This window comes from Schizophyllum commune, assembly GCF_000143185.2.
Source record: "Schizophyllum commune H4-8 unplaced genomic scaffold SCHCOscaffold_10, whole genome shotgun sequence".
In the NCBI taxonomy this organism is placed as follows: domain Eukaryota; kingdom Fungi; phylum Basidiomycota; class Agaricomycetes; order Agaricales; family Schizophyllaceae; genus Schizophyllum; species Schizophyllum commune.
The window spans coordinates 847,712-863,788 of NW_026089547.1; the positions used below are offsets into that span (position 1 = coordinate 847,712).

Here is a 16,077-nt window from a genome sequence, read left to right on the forward strand (position 1 = left end):
GTAAATAGTATGAGTATAGTAAGTGAGATAACATACCCTCAGTCTTCCTGCTAGTGGAATAGCGACTGAGGGAAAAGAGATGTACAGTAAGGATAAATACGGACGCCCCCGGAGCGGCGTGGGAAAGTTCTTCCCGAATAGGAAGGCGGACCAAAAGCGTGGACGCGAGGCAAACCGTCCACCCATAGGAGGAGGCAGACTCGCCCCTCTATACCCTACTTTTGACATCGCGCGCCTTTCTTCCAGTCGGGTGTGATGCCTCGCTTCGCGTCGGCATGCTTCTTCATCGCCTCCGCCGCCTTGCGTACTTCGTCCTTCAGGCACCTTGTGCAGTAAGCTGGGTTTAAACCCACCTGACACTTGTCATACCCCGGGTTGAAATCTCACGATGCGGTTGTCGAGCCCAGCAAATGCCGAGCCCCCTGCCGACAGAGACGCCGGTGCCGCCGTTTTCCTGCCTTATCCGGCGCCGCGGCCGTGATGCGCGCGCCGCGTGCCCTTCCCGACGTCGGGGACGGCGCGTGATGGCGTGATCGGGCGGCGGGACAGCCGCGCGCGCGCCCTCGACGCGTCGGGGCGTGCCGACGCGCGCGTCCTCGCCGCCTCTCCCACTGGCGCTGCCACCCTCAAAAGCCATGTAGTTTATATAGTATATTCACAATCTATATATGGTATGTATAATGGAAAGAAAAGCCAACCGCGCGCAATTGATACGCAGCGGCGGGGGCGCACAATGCGCATTATGCGGCATGGTGTGTGGGGGGGGAGGGGGGCAGGAGGGGAGAGGTACAGGGATATAGATATATCCCTGCGCACTCCCTGCGCGTACGCGTGACCGAGGGAGGGGGGGATATGGGTGCGGGAGGGGTGGGGGTAGGGGCTGGTGGGGTGGCCGCTCCTCTGGCAGCTCCTTATCGTCGGCATCCGATGCTTCGGCGAGCGAGCGCACATCTCACCCATTGCGTTGTCGTACGCTTGCACGTACGACTGGGCTGCGAGTGGCCGCACGCAATCACCTCGCGGGGATGCGCGCGGCCCATCCTGTTGGCAGCCTCCTTGCCACTCGCTCCCCTTCCCATCGCCCCCTACCCCCTGCTGTCTAGCTTGCGGCGATGCCACAGGGGAATGGAAGGGGAGGGGTAGGCCGCGGTACCGCGTATTCACGCGCGAAGCGCAGCCGCAATGCCGGAAGGCGAAGCGGCGGGCTGTGCGTGGGGGGCGGTACCGGGCAGGGGTAGGGGTGGAGTAAGCCGCCGCCGCACAGAATGCGCTGCGGATACCCACGCTGCTGATGCGGTAACGACGGGGAACGGGGTTGGCTACGGGGATGACGCGTGGCGATCGCCGCGATAGAGGGGAGGGGGACGTTGAGGGGCGGGGATCCGCGCTAGGTGGTCGCTAAGAGGTGTGTTGAAGGCGGGGTGGGGCTTGAGACCGACGAAGGGGGCGGCGGACGGCCAGGTGAAGCGCTGCTTGCGTTGGCGAGCAGCGCTTAAAATTTTTCGTTAGTCATTGATTCTTGTTTTTCAAAAGGAAGACGCACCTGAGGGGGGGTCATCTGAGCCCCCCTACGCTCCCTGCTCTTCTCCGTGCGTTGTTGGGCAGCCATTGGGCTGTGGGCGGCGGTCGGCGGCGGCGGCAATGGCGGTGGGAGGGAAACAGCAACGCGTTATGTCACGTCACGCGTCGCGTTCAAGCGGACGCGTTCGCGCGCGGTCCCTCGTCATCTGCAAGTCATCCAACCGGTATCACGCCTCAAAAACCTAGGGAGGAATAATTTAGTAGTATATCAGTAATGGTATGAAGTTTGGAAGCGATAGGAGTCCTGGAAGGTATACAAAATGCACAAAGAAAGCGCCAGAGCGCCTAAAATGACACTCTTCTTGGGTTTGTACTTTACTGAAGCACTCTGTTAGAGATATAATGGCATATATGTAGTCAATAGTGCTCCCTCCACCGTTTGCAAAAATTTTGGAGGCGCGCGGACATCTGGATCATTGGCAATGAGCATCGAGATGCTCAATGTACATCCCACTTAAAGGAGTGATCTTCAGGATGAATCGAGCGTATATAAAATCACGGTAAATCGATAGAATTGACCTGACTTCAGATTACGACGCATATACACCCTCGGTCAATAATCCGCGAACTTCAGGACCCTGATATTGTGCCGTTCGCGCTGCGGGTATCGCCGAAGCTGAGGGCGGCGGGGCGGTCCGGTCCCAAATCGCTACCTAACGGTCCCAAATCGCTACTTATCCCGCGCCACCCCATCCCCTCCCTCCATCTTCGCTCTCCGTCGCTCGCTCCCCCTCTCACCTTCCCCCTTACCTCTCCCTCTCCTTTGCTCCTTCAATTCTTTTACATAAAGAGAATATTTTGCGGCGATCGCGGCGATCGCGCTCTTGATCCCATCCCACCTCCTACCCCTCCCCCTCGACTGACCGGTCACCGGCCTCCCCTGAACGCGCGGAGAGAGGAACAAGGAAGGGGGGCTTAGACGAGCCTCCCAAGGTACGTCGCAGTATCTCAAACACACTGAATAGCGCTAATAAGGATATATAGCGCCGCTCCTCCGCGCACGCGCTGAGGAGTGGTGCTTGGCTTCATTGCCCCTCCGCGCCCGCAAGCAAGAAACCCACCCTCCCCCCCCTCATCCCCCCACCATTTTCGAGTACCCGGGCGAAGCCCGCTCCTTAGCAACGACAGCGGCAACGGTCTGCCCTCCTCCTCCCTCCCTCTCCCCTCCCTCCTGCGATACAGAGCGCACTTCCAGGTGGAAGTGCGCCACATTTATTGATATATACTGCGCCGCACAGCGCCTATTCCCTCCCTCACGCGGTCGCAACGTGCCGGCCGTGTAGGATGCCCACAATGTGATGCCGCGTGAGGGCGAGGCAGAGCGCACCAGCGCATATCCTGCCCCCTTACTACCCTCCTCGCCCTCCTTTCTCGCCCCTACGAGCTCACCGGCGCTCATGCGCGTCACATATGACGCTTAATTCGCCAATCCCGCGCCCTAGCGATCCCGATCGCGCCCCCCCCCATACCACCCCTCCTGGACCCACCCAGCGCATCCCCGCGCCCTCACGCTCCTCCCTACACCTTCCCTTGCCTTTCCCCTGCCCTCAACTCTCCTTGCCCTCTCTTCGCTCTCTTCCCTGCCCCTCTCCCACCCACGTGCAACGATCGCGAAAATTTATCGCGCGTGTGTTCTCTTCTTATTCCACTTGTACACCTCACAGCATCATCTTTTGTACATTATATACATATATACACTTCTATTCTGCAGCGAACGCAAAGGGAGGCATTGAGGACGCGCGCGCGCGGCACGTCCCGACGCGTCGCGGGCGCGCGCGGGCACCCCGCACCTCAGGGTACCACTTATGTAGACCTCTTAGCATATATAGATGTGTGCGATTTGTATGCTAAGAGCCCTGAAAACTGCTATCCTTAATCGCTAATTTGGCAGCCCCTCGGATTGGGCTGGGATTGAATGTATGGGGTCCCAGGGTGGTAGGGAGGCCATCCCCAGATGCGGGGGCAGATCGGGGAGGGGCGGAAAAATTAGCGCGTGCACTATTTAATTAGGGCGCGCGCTATTTTGGCGGCCCCTGCAAACTTGCTCCTAGCTCTTTATATACCTTCCTACTGTCATATATACCCCTCATAATGGTGAAAGGGACAGGCGGTAGCTCTCTATGGCCTTGAAAGTCAGTTTGTTTGCATACCTGCCTAAATGCAGATGTTGTGCCCTAAATACAGGACTTCTTATGTAATCAACAATCTGAGCAGAAATGTCCAGTGTATTGCTAAGCAGAAAGGTATATAGGTTATGCTAATTCCAAGTGGTGAGGTCTATCTCAAATCCTGCTTGTGAAGTACACCTCTGCAATCAAGATTCAGACCAAGTCCTCATATCAGGCCAAGCAGTAAATAAGCAATGCACTTGTCTATACATGGCCTAAGGAGCACACGCACTATTTAGGGCATGCGCTAAATAGGGCACGCACTAAATAGGGCACGCACTAAATAGGACACGCACTAAATAGCGCATGCTCTAAATAGTGCAGGCCTTAATTAATGCGCGCCCTAATCAGCGCAAGCCTTATTTGACGCACACGCTAATTAGTGCACTCGCTAAATAGTGCACGCTCTAATTAGCGCACACGCTAAATAGTGCACACTCTATTAGGGCATGCGCTAATTAGTGCACCTGCTAAATAGTGTGCGCCCTAATTAGTGCACACCTTATTTAGTGCATGCGCTAAATAGTGCACTCACTGACTAGCCCATGCACTAAGCAGTGCAAGCTTTCAGGCCTTCAGGCCATGGTTGACTTAGTGCTTGATATCTAGAGGTATTCTGTGAGGGTGTTTGGAAGGAGATCTTACTGGATCAAATAAGTGGTGACCTCAGGCAGGACAATGTCTGTGCATCTTGTACTTATGCTAGATTATGTACATCCCATTAAGAGATTCACTCAGACTTGTAGGTAGATCAATACAGAAAGAGATGAGATGTATTCAGTGACTCGAAACAGCTTTCCATTGCCTATATACTACCTGAGGTGCAGCTGGATTCGAACATACACTGTTACTGTGACCAATGTGACCCACCTTCCTTTTTGGGCCATTTGGACGACGCGTCGTTGTCGTCCTCAGCAAATTTTCAACCCTCGACCCACTAGCTCTCAACACCTGCCTATGACAGGAAGTTGGCTGGCAAGTAGGAGGGGCAGCTGATGCTGTGCGGACATATATAATATAACCTGGAGATCTTCCATGAGCACTGCACAGGAGACCTCCGGGAGAATTAACCGGTAAGTTGCCAGCCCTCCCGTTGCTCGCAGGGCGGTCCGGCTTGAGGGCAGGAGTCGCCGGCTCAGGTTTGACTGGGATGCAAGCATGGCGTGACTCGGAAACGCGCGGGGCGCGGCGTGCAGTGCGTTGTGCTCTCGCACATCCGGCCTCTCGCCCGACGCGTGTCTGTCGCGCTGTGCGTGTGATGACGTCGCGTCATTGTTGTCATCGTAATGATGTGCCACGGTCGCCGCCACACACAGCGCTGGCAATGTCGTTATCACGCGTTCGAAAAGCCATAGCCGCACTCACGCTCGCTCGCGGCCCCCGCGTCGGCTCGCCGGGCCTTCTCCCGCGCCGCGGGCACTTGCCGACAATAGCCGCCGCCGCTGCCGGCGTCGTCGCGCTCGCCGCTGCACGCAGCGCGCGCGTCGGGGATCGCTTGGGCGCGCGTAAATGGGGGAATATAGTTTATAATACATGTATATATACATTGTATTGTACTATACGTCGCGAGGCGCTCAGCGCTTGCGCTGAGCACATATGCGACATATGAGGGGGGATGGGGGGTGAGGGAGTGGTACATAATGCGAGGGGGGGTTGCTGCGAGGGCAGCGCAAAGCCTCCCCATCAATCAATTGCTTGACAGGGAAAGGGGGAGCCCCTGCGAAGGGACGGCACGGGCTGGGAAGCGCGGGATTCGCGCACCGCACGCACCGTAACGCGTGCGCGATCGCGCTCAAGTGAGGGGAAAGGGGGAAAGAGGGGGAGGGGAGGCGTAAAGTGCAAGCCAGGGCACGGCGAGCGATTTGCTCGCGCGCGCTCGGCACTCCTGCCGTCCCTGCTTGTGCATCCCCTTCCTCTGCGCGTCCCCTCCCTTCGCGCCTCCCTTCGCGCCTCCCTTCGCGCCTCCCTTCGCGCCTCCCTTCCCCCCTCCCTTCCCCCCTCCCACGCGTCTCCCTCCCCCGCCCTCGCGCACCGCCTCATGGAGCACGCAGCACTCAGCTTGCGCGATTCCTCACCGCGGTATCTCCCTCGGCGCCTCGTTGAGAGTGCGCGCGCTGGCTGCAGCTCGGCACGTGGGCATGGCCGAGCGCAGCCGAGCTGGACGCGCGGCATGCGGGGGAGACCCCGGCAGCAGCCGCGCGCCGCTAGCGACGCGCGGGATTGCCTTCACGGCGATCTCGCGTGAGGGGTGGGGGGAGAGGGGTGACGATGGGGTGGAGGGAGAACGCGCTGTACAACGCATGCAGGGGGGAAGAGGCGGCGCAGGAGCCATCGGCGAGTTGCCCAGGACGCATAACGCGTCCTAGGCGAACTCGCCGCGCCCTCAGACCATGTCTGAGGGCGAAAATGCCAGAGAGGGGGCCTTATTCGGCCCCGCTCTTCTCGCCGTTGCGCAGCCCGCGCGTCCTCCCTCCCCGGCTCCCATTTATCAAGTAAATAGTTTTAGTTAGTAGAAATAGATATGCGGGGCGTGTTCACGCACCCGCTGACCTCCTCCTCGCATGCTGAGGCGTTGGCCTTTGATCAAAAGCCGGTGTTGTCTTTGGCAGCGCGATCGGCGGGGGGAAAGGCGCTTCTTTGCCTGCGCAACGTGGTTGGTGGTAAAGCGGATATGGGGAAGGGAGGGAGACCGCAGAGGGGGAAACGGAGGCGGCGCGGTGGTGGTCGAAGGTCAAGAAACGCGCTGATCGAGCGCGCCGGATGACCAGCCCGGCCAGTCGGTCCGGCATCCGAGCAACGTCGTCGTCGTGTTCGACGACCTCGGTAACATGCCGAGGAAGGTCTTAGGCTGTGTAAATCTAGGGATCAGTGCTGTGGACATGTTTTGAAAGATCCTGTAAGTTTTGTAAGATTCTGAGCACGGGAAGCATACCATCTCGCAACCCACCTTGAAGCTGCACGAGAACGAGCCAAAACCCTTGAACATTGACCTTCTTTCGACGTTGCTTTCGTGCCCCCCGCCTCGAAATTTGTCAGATTTCGATGGGACAAAATGGAGCATGTAGGGGGTGATTTTTAATATCTTACTGCATGGTCAAAGTGGTCTATAAATGCGTAGATAACATTGTAATTGTGTATATGTACCATATGATGCACATTTGCTGACCTTGAACAGTTTAGATACATTCTTACCCTCTGAGGACCCATCTCAGCCCTGATCTCGTGACTAGCATGTCTATACATCAGAAATAGTGCTTTTTTTCCGCGTGGAGATCCTGCGATATCGACCTATTATCCTCCCTTTCCCGCGGGCGGGCCGTGATGCGACGCAAGTGTGACGTGACGTCCCTCGCGCCGCCTCTTGCTCTTGACCACCATCATAGACCGAAGACAAGTCGGCCACGTCGTTCTCTGCAAGAGGGGAGGGTTTTCCGGGCTTGGGGGTCGTCAGGTGTGTCCGCTACGCGCTACATTACATTATTTCACTGATCTATATCACTTTTTGCTCTGATCTCGTTGAACGAGCGTGCTGAAAGACGCGCATCGTGGGGGAATACGAAGGGGGGACCAGCCGCTGCCACCTCCGCCGCAGTGAGACACGGAGGGTCCCCCCTAGTAGCCCTCGCCGACGCGCGCCTTCGCGGACGCGCGCGCGATCAACAGCACAACATGGACAAACAAAAAAGCGATCAGCGACGCGGGTGCGCTCCCTCCCGCCCACGTCGCCTCCCCTACTGCCAGCGTCGCCTCCCCTCCCCTTTCAGTCTCTCCTCACATCCCCTTCTACTCACCCTTCCCTCCCCGATTGCAAAACTGGCAAGCACGCCCCGAACACAGTGCGAGATGCGCGTCGCCCCGATCGAGCCACCAATAACTCTCCCCTCCCCTCCTTCCATCCCCTTCCTTGTTTTCTCCCTACCTGCGCGCCGTGTGCGCGTCGCTCGTCTCGCTCTGCGGGATGAGCGCGTCACGCGTCACGTGCACGCTGAAGCGCGGTAGTCGATGGCGCGCTCAGTTTGCTGAGCATGCCCGATCACGACGCTGAGCGCGCACGCGCATATCGCCCCTCCGCCTCTTTGGAGCTGCGCGTAGTCGAGACTCGCGCTGGTTGCCGGCGCTGTTGCACAACGCATCGACAACCTGAGGCTGCCCCTTGCGAGCAGCCAAACGCGTTGCGACGTGCAACCCCCACATCGCCTTTCCCCCTCCCCTCCCCCCCCCTCCCAGGGGATCTCCCATACCCCCCGTCAAGCAATGGCTTGACTGGGAAGCACTGCACTGTTTTTGCAGCAATCCCGCCCCCACTGTGTCCTACCCCCTCACCCCTCATCTCCGCTCACGTGTCGCGTATGTGCTCAGCGCTTGCGCTGAGCTTGTTGCGACTCACCTTATCTTCTATGTATATATATATGTATATATATCTTTTTTTTCGCTTTTATATTCCCTACGAGCGACCTCCTGAGGCACCCCGTGTCCAGCGGTGAGCGCAATGATCCCAACAACAATCATTGGCAAGTGCACGCGGCGCGGGATGTGGGCCTGACAAGCCAGCGTGTGGCCCGTGAGCGAGTGTAAATGCGGCTGTGGCTGGCTAGCGCGCTGCACTGATCACACTACGCCTCGTATATCGTTCAGGGAATTCCTGCAAGCCAGGCTGGCTCTCTACCAAGCCCAACACCTCAGGCCAGCCCCATGGTCCAAAACCTAGACGGTTGAGTTGAAAGTCAGCAATGTACATGCAATATGGGTTGAAAATTTGCTGAGGAGGGCAACGACGCGTCGTCCAAATCGCTCAAAAAGGAAGGTGGGTCACATTGGTCACAGTAACAGTCTATGTTCAAATCCAGCTGCACCTCAGGTATCGTGTTGCAAACTGAAAGCTGTTTTAAGTCACCAAATGCATCTCATCTCTTCCTGTCTTGATCTACCTTGGGTCTGAGCAAATATCTTAATTGGATGTACATCATTCAGCATAAGTAGGAGATGCAGATTTTGTCCTGCCTGAGATCACTGCTTACTTGATCCAGTAGAATCTTCTTACAAACACCTTCACAGAATACCTCTAGATCTCAAGCACTAAGTCAAGCATGGCCTAACTTGGGCTTGCACTGCTTAGTGCATGGGCTAGTTAGCAAGTGCACTACATAAGGCATGCACTAATTAGGGCATGCACTATTTAGCGTGTTCACTAATTAAGGCGCGCCTTGAATAAGGCATGCGCTAATTAGGGCACACACTAATTAGGGCGGGCACTAATTAGGGCACACACTAATTAGGGCGGGCACTAATTAGGGCGTGCGTTAATTAGGGCACGCGCTAAATAGTGCACGGACTAATTAGAGTGTGCGTTGATTAGGGCACGCGCTAAATAGTGCACGGACTAATTAGGGCGTGCACTATTTAGGGCGTGCCCTAAATAAGGCGTGCCCTAATTAGGGCACACACTAATTAGGGTGCGCGTTAATTAAGGCAAGCACTAAATAGGGCATGTAGTCATTATGGTGTGCACTATTTAATCTGTGTGTTAATGCATTGCTTATTCAGTGTTTGTCCTGATACAAGGACTCAGTCTGAACTTTCATTGCAAAGGCATACTTCACAAGCATAATTTGAGATAGACCTCACCCCTTGGGACGAGCCCAATTTATACTTTTCTGCTTAACATTAGATTGGATATTTCCGGTCAGATTGTTGGTTACATGAGAAGTTCTGTACTTAGGGCACAACATCTGAATTGAGGCAGGTATGCAATCAAGCTGATTTTAAAGGGCAGAGAGAGCTACCACCTGTCCTTTCCACCATCATTGAGGGTATATATGGCAGCAGAAAGGTATATAGGCAGCTAGGAGCAAGTATGCAGGGGCCGCCAAAATAGCGCGCGCCCTAATTAAATAGCGCACGCGCTAATTTTTCCGCCCCTCCCCGATCTGCCCCCGCATCTGGGGATGACCTCCCTACCACCCTAGGACCCCAGACATTCAATCCCAGCCCAATACGAGAGGCTGCCAAATTAGTGGTTAAGGATAGCGGTTTTCAGGGCTCTTAGCATACAAATCGCACACATCTATATATGCTAAGAGGTCTACATAAGTGGTACCCTGAGGTGCACCCCGCCTCCCGATCACGCGGTCACGCGCCGCCCCCGACGTCGGGATGAGCACGCGGCGCGCGCATCACGGCCGCGGCGCCGGATAAGGCAGGAAAACGGCGACGCCGGCGTCTCCGTCGGCTGGGGGCTCGGCATTTGCCGGGCTCGACAACCGCATCGTGAGATTTCAACCCGGGGTATGACAAGTGTCAACTGGGTTTAAACCCGGCTTACAGCATTGGCTGCTTCAGGTGGTCTTGCAGCGACTGCAGATCCTTCGCCATCAGGTTGACGCGGTGATCGGGTACGTTGTCGAAGGCTACTGAGAGGCGGGGATGGTACCCTTTGTTCGCGAAGAATGGTGTCATGCCGGTCGCCGAATGAGTCGTGTTGTTGTACACGAATTCGGCTATAGGCAGCTGGGGCGCCCAATCGTCCTGGTCGTAGTTGACGAAGGCGCGCAGGTATTGTTCGAGGGACTGGTTCACGCGTTCGGTCTGCCCGTCCGTCTGCGGGTGGTAAGCAGTAGACAGATTTGACTTGACTCCCAGCGCTTGGCATAGGGCCTTCCAGAACGCGGATACGAAGAGGGCACCTCGGTCGGAGACTATATCGGTGGGTAGGCCGTGCCGGCTGAAGACTTCTCGGATGAACAGTCGTGCGAAGTCTTCGGCGTCGTCGGTGGTGTGGCAGGGAATGAAAATGCTCTGCTTTGTGAGTCGACACACCACCACTAAGACTGCGTCGTAGCCTTCCGATAGGGGGAGCTCGACAATGTGGTCGATAGATATCGAAGACCAGGGTCGTTCTCCTACCGGTAGTGGCTTGAGTTCCCCGTACTTCGCGTGTCTAGACGTCTTGGATCGCAAACAGACCGTGCAGGTAACGCAGTAGTTGTGTATGTCCTTTCGCATACCCGGCCAGTAGTATTTGCGCATGACACGCTTGAGCGTGCGTCGAACGCCAGGGTGGCCACTTAGTTGGTGGTCATGGCGGCTACGGACTATGTCCAGGCGAAGGTTGTCGTAATCGGGGGCGTAGACTCGGCCTTCACGTAGTAGCAAGCCATCGGGCGTGGTTGTAAAAGGCTCTCCCGGTCGCTCTTTCGCCTCCCCCCTTCCCTTGCGCAGGTGCTCGTCCTCCGGCGCCCGCTTGATGCGCTCGAGTTCGGACTCGACGTCGAGGAGGTGGAGGGCACATAGGCGCTCGGGCGGAATTGCTACTCGTTCGTTGAACGCTTTCGCTTTCGCCTTGAAGGCTTCTCGCGGATACACGTCCGGCCTTCTCGTCAGTGCGTCCGGTTTTCCTCCCAAGCGACCCGGGCGGTAGTGGATGACGAAGTCGAACGTGGATAGGTACTCGGACCAGCGCACCTGTCCCGGTTTGAGTTCTTTCGACGTCGTGAAGTGCTGCAGGTTGTGGTGGTCGGAATACACCTCCACTCGATGTCGAGCACCTTCAAGGTAGGGACGCCAGACCTTGAAAGCCTCTACTATGGCCAGTAGCTCTCGATCGAAGACGTCGTAGTTGCACTCGGCAGGGGAACATGTACGGGCATGAAACGCGATAGGGTGGAGCTCGTTATCTGCGGGGTCGAACTGCGAGAGTATGGCTGCAATCGCCCAGTCGGAGGCATCGCTCTCGACGACTATAGGCAGGTCTGGGTTGAAGTGCTGTAGTACCGGAGCTTCGGTGAAGGCCGCCTTGAGTAGATTGAACACTTCGTCGCACTTGTCCGTCCAGGCCCATTCGTGATTCTTCTTGAGTAGCTGGGTGAGGGGGTGGACGATACCCGAATAGTTGTCGATGAAGCGTCGATAGAAGTTGGCGAAGCCCAAGAAGGCTTGTAGGTCCTTGATGTTCGTGGGGCGCGGCCAATCTAGTACGGTCTTCACCTTCCGAGGGTCCATTTTGACGCCGTCGGGGGTGATGATCATGCCCAGATACTCTATCTCCTGGACGTGAAACTCGCATTTCTCCGGTCGGGCGTGTAGATCGTGTTCGGCCAGTCGCTGAAGCACCTGTCGGACGTGTTGTTCGTGGTCGCGCTCGTCCTTCGAATAGACAAGGATATCGTCGAGGTACACTACCACAAAGACATCGAGCATGTCATGGAAGATATCGTTGACGAATCGTTGGAAGGTGGATGGGGAGTTCGTCATTCCGAAAGGCATCACGAGATACTCGAACGAGCCGTAGCGCGTCCTGAAGGCGGTCTTCCATTCATCCCCCTCCGCGATCCGTATGTTATTGTATCCCCATCGTAGGTCGAGCTTTGTATAGATTTTCGCGTCTCGCAGTCGATCGATGAGGGTGCCGATGAGCGGTAGTGGGTAGTGGTTCTTTCGGGTGATCCTGTTCAGGCCGCGGTAGTCGACGCAGAGCCTTAGTTTTCCGTCCTTCTTCGGCGCGAATAGGACCGGCGCCCCTGCGGGTGAAGTAGAGGACCTGATAAATCCCTTCCCCAGCATTTCGTCGAGGTATTCCTTCAGCGCTCCTAGTTCCCGCTCCGACATGTTGTATATTTTCCCGAACGGCGGCGAGGTGCCTTCCTCTAGCTCTATCTTGTGGTCGTGTTCTCAATGAGGGGGAAGCTCGCGTGCGGTTTCTTCGGAGAAAACCTGTCTGAACGAGTGATACTGTTCAGGTACGTGGCGTCGTAGGTCGTCCTCCAGGTCCTTGGAGAACTCAGCGCGAGCCTGTTGCGGAGAGGACGGTGCTTCTTCCCCCCTCCCTTCCTCAGGGTCCTCCGAAGGGTGACCCGTTTCGGGACGTAGGTAGAGGAGGTAGACGGGCTCTCCCCTGTCGATGAGGTGAGACATGGGAGTCGCTCCAATGAGGGTAAAGCCCGAGTGCTCTGCGCTTGCGCTTGTCGTCTGTTCGGCGTTCGGCGTCGGCGGCGAGGCGGATTGCGCTGCCCCATCTGTGGTTGCTCGTAGAGGGTGCGGAGTTTGCGGACGCGTCTCACTGCTCGCCCTCTTCCGCCTTGGTTCGCGTCTGCCCATGTACTTGGAGGCGCGTTCCAGTTTTCCCGAGCTGGGGGGTCGTGTAGGCATTGGGGAAGGCGACCTTGTCTTCTTGCTTTTTAATCGTTTGCGCTGCTTCGAGTTCAAGGTCCGTGGGGAGTTAGGTTCGTCCCAGGCCAGCTCGTGTTGCGGAGTGGGAGTCGCCGGCGACTCGACCTCCTCCAGCACTACTCGAGGGTCTTGGGGCGCCTCTCCCACCCAATCCGGTTCGTCGCGAGGTAGCTCTTCCAGCATCGTGACGCTGCGCAAGTGTGGCTCTGGCTCGAATACTACGGCGCGGAGGTTGGGCGCGAGTTGAATGGTGAGGGTGTTCCAGTCGATGTTGGGGTTGTGCTTCCGTAGCCACGGCATGCCGAGTACGATGGGAGTCGATGGATGTAGGCGGGTTATGAGAAAGTTTTCTTTATGTACGGTGCCATCCTTGAACCGGAGTGACAACGGGATTCGATGCTTGAGATTCCCTGCCGACGAGGGTGCGCCGTCGAAGAGCGTGAGTGGTATTTCTCGTGGAAGTTTCTGGCGTAGTTGCGGAACGCGCGTGCAGAGGTCGTAGTCAACGAAGTTATTCGATGCGCCTGTGTCGATGAGCCCTCGTTGACCGGTTTCGCCCGTCTCTAGGACGTCGACCTCGAGTACGAATGACTGAGACGAATGAGAGGGTAGCGTGGCTATCGCGTTAAGCAACTGCGGGTCCTCGTCATCGCGGTTTGGAAGAGCTGGGTTAACGAAATCGGGAACTAGCGAGCCCTTGCCATTTCCTAGTCCCGACATACATTTCCCGAAGCACTGCATTCGTATCCATACTGTCCGTCCTCCTCCGTGTCCTCACCCTCTTCCTCTCCCTCCGTATTGTCGTCGTCAAATTTCATCGTCACAAACGGGTTTTCTCCCGCTTCCTCCTCCCACTGGATTGCCAGCTGATCATCCGCCAACACGTAGTTCGACCTTCCAAGTGCCGGCTTGGGCACTGGGCATATGGGGTCGCCCCACATGTGGCCGGTCTGCTTGCACCCAAAGCATCGCCTCTCCCTCCTCAATCTGTCCAGCTCGTTCTTGTCGACCCCTTGGACCAGCTGGCGCATGGTGACGCGTCCATTGTTCGGTGCCGCACGTCTGTCATTCGTGCCGACGTTATCGTTGGCCGGGGTCGTTTTCGCGGGTGCGGGGGTCGGCGTCGTGTTACGCTGGGGACTTGGGGCGTATACGGGCACCTTGTTGCCATCGGTAGCTGCGGGTGCGGCGCTGTATCGCACGTCGAGGCGTCGCGCCGGTCGCGTCTGAGCTGAGGAGCGTCGTTCGAGTTGCTGCAGCTGCTTTTTGTAGGCCTCCTTGCGATGGCGTTCCTTCCAGTAGCGATTGTCGATGGAGGTAAAGAGGTTCTTCATGTCTTCGAAGTCGATGGACGCGGGCGCCAGTTGCGCGACGTTGGTGATACGGTCCGGCACGCTATCCTCGAGGCATGTCATCCAGTGCGCCTCGTTGAAGCCGGTACGTTGCGCGAGGCTTTCGAACTCGACAATGTACGACGTGAATCGTTCGTCGTTTTCCATCGTCAGGGTGCCGTACTGAGCTCGCGCGTCAGCCTCCGGGTCTGCGAGATCGAACTGCTGTGCGAAGGTTTGGAGGAACGCGTCGTAATCGGTGAGCGCGTCGTCGTTCGGTCTATGTTGCTCCAGGTTCTGCCAATGTTCCTGCGCGAGATCGGTCATGTACGAGACCGCGAAGAGGATCCTGGCACGGTGGTCGGAGTAGGTGAGGGGTTTGGCTCGGAAGTGGAGATTGACCGAATCAATCCACTTGCGCCAGCGCGTCGGGTCGCGTCCGCTGAACTTCTCCGGTCGAGCGACTTCGCGCTGCTTTTCTCGTGCGAGCTCCTCTTGTATCCGGCGTCGTTCTTGCTCCTGTTGCTGTTTGCGCGGATCGCGTTGCTCGACCGGTTGCTGACTTCGTTGTAACGCCTGAGCGAGTTGGTCCACCCATTCCGGTCTCTGGTCGCCGCCTCGTCCTGCTCCCGTTGGTGCCGGCGGTCCCGGTGGTCCCGGTGGTCCTCCTCCCCTCCCTGGCGGTCCTCCTGGCCATCCCGGTGGTCCTCCTGGTCCTCCTCCGCCCCCCGGCGGTCCTCCCGGCCATCCTGGCGAGCCTCCCCCGCCCCCGTATCCTCCATATCCTCCTTAGATCCCTGGATTTGGCGTATAGTGGGTCGCTGCCCCTCCCCACGCTGCTGGTTGCATGTGCGGCGGAATCGCGCGGAGGGGAGGTAGAGGACCTGGCGGCGGCGGAGGTGGTGGCCTCGCTGTCGTCGCGTTCACGGTGGAGCTTGGTGGTGGCGCCCCTCTCACACTCCTGAGCGGGGAGCGCGCTGGGATAGGCGGCGGAGGACCCCTTCCTGCGCTGCTAAAGGTGGGTATGCGCGGGGTAGGCGATTCGGGTTGCCGGCCTCTTCCCTGGCTGCCGTCTGGTGACGAGTGTCCTTCGCTGGGGTCTCCCGGTGTTCCCCCAGTCCTCCTCGTAGTCCTCGTAGGCGTTGTCGCGGGTAGGTTAACGGTAGGTGCATCGCGGGGCGAGAAGATTGGATTCGCCTCCAGCACGACTGACTGCGTGTTTATGTCGCGTACTGGTTCCTGGAATGCGACTCCAGCTCGACCGGGCGTCATAGCGGGACGTGGTATCCACTCGCTCTGCTCGCGCCTCCCCTGACTCGCGCGTTGGGAGGCCTCCCGTGCTAGCAGGGCCTGAAGTCGCTCCTCGCGCTCGTGGATCTCGGCAGCTAAGCGGGCCGTCTCCGAGGGTGTGTCCAGTCGAGTTAGCTCGATGTCCTGCGCCGTCTGAAGATGTCGCGCTCGGCTCGAAGTTGGGGATGTGGCGACAACGGTAGTCGGCGTTGAGGCACGCGAGGCGGGTCGCTGGTGTGGATTATGGTCGCTGGCGTAGTCTAGGTCCGTGACGTCGGAGTTGTACGATGCCATGGGGGGTGCACGCGTATCGCGACGGTTGGTCTGCCTGATTTGGTCCGCGGTCCAGCGCGTCGACTGCCTCCTCTCCCTCGCCGGTATGTGTCCTAGCTGAATATGCGAGGTCTCAACTTCCCCAACTCGACTCACTTGTGCTCGTGAGGAGTCGGTGGGCGTCGGTGCCCTCGTTCCCTCGTTTGACGCGCGGGCCTCGCGGGATGCAAGATCGGTAGTCGTCGTCGGTTCGAACTGCTGCTGTTCGA

At 57.7% G+C, this 16,077-nt stretch overlaps 3 protein-coding genes across 3 annotated transcripts; 1 reads left to right on the forward strand and 2 right to left on the reverse strand.

The window, feature by feature from the left end:
- Positions 1–5,290: 5,290 nt before the first annotated feature.
- On the forward strand, positions 5,291–5,852 carry SCHCODRAFT_02512644 (uncharacterized protein; the record flags this gene model as incomplete). The annotated part of the gene is made up of 2 exons (XM_050343276.1): positions 5,291–5,520; positions 5,558–5,852. Coding segments are annotated over 2 exons (525 nt in total), but the record flags the coding sequence as incomplete, so codon positions are not given.
- Positions 5,853–5,949: 97 nt separating this feature from the next.
- SCHCODRAFT_01359127 (uncharacterized protein) lies at positions 5,950–6,589 on the reverse strand. Its single transcript, XM_050341492.1, has one exon. The coding sequence runs from the start codon at positions 6,536–6,538 to the stop codon at positions 6,284–6,286; it is 255 nt and encodes an 84-aa protein (XP_050198483.1). The 5' UTR covers positions 6,539–6,589; the 3' UTR covers positions 5,950–6,283.
- A 6,337-nt stretch (positions 6,590–12,926) lies between these two features.
- On the reverse strand, positions 12,927–13,214 carry SCHCODRAFT_02478250 (uncharacterized protein; the record flags this gene model as incomplete). The annotated part of the gene is made up of 1 exon (XM_050342762.1): positions 12,927–13,214. A coding segment is annotated over one exon (288 nt), but the record flags the coding sequence as incomplete, so codon positions are not given.
- Between the last annotated feature and the right edge of the window lie 2,863 nt (positions 13,215–16,077).

What these genes read in the sequence shown, in the direction of transcription:
- SCHCODRAFT_01359127 (XM_050341492.1), bottom strand. Translation starts at nt 6,538, where the DNA reads ATGCCGGACCGACTGGCCGGGCTGGTCATCCGGCGCGCTCGATCAGCG.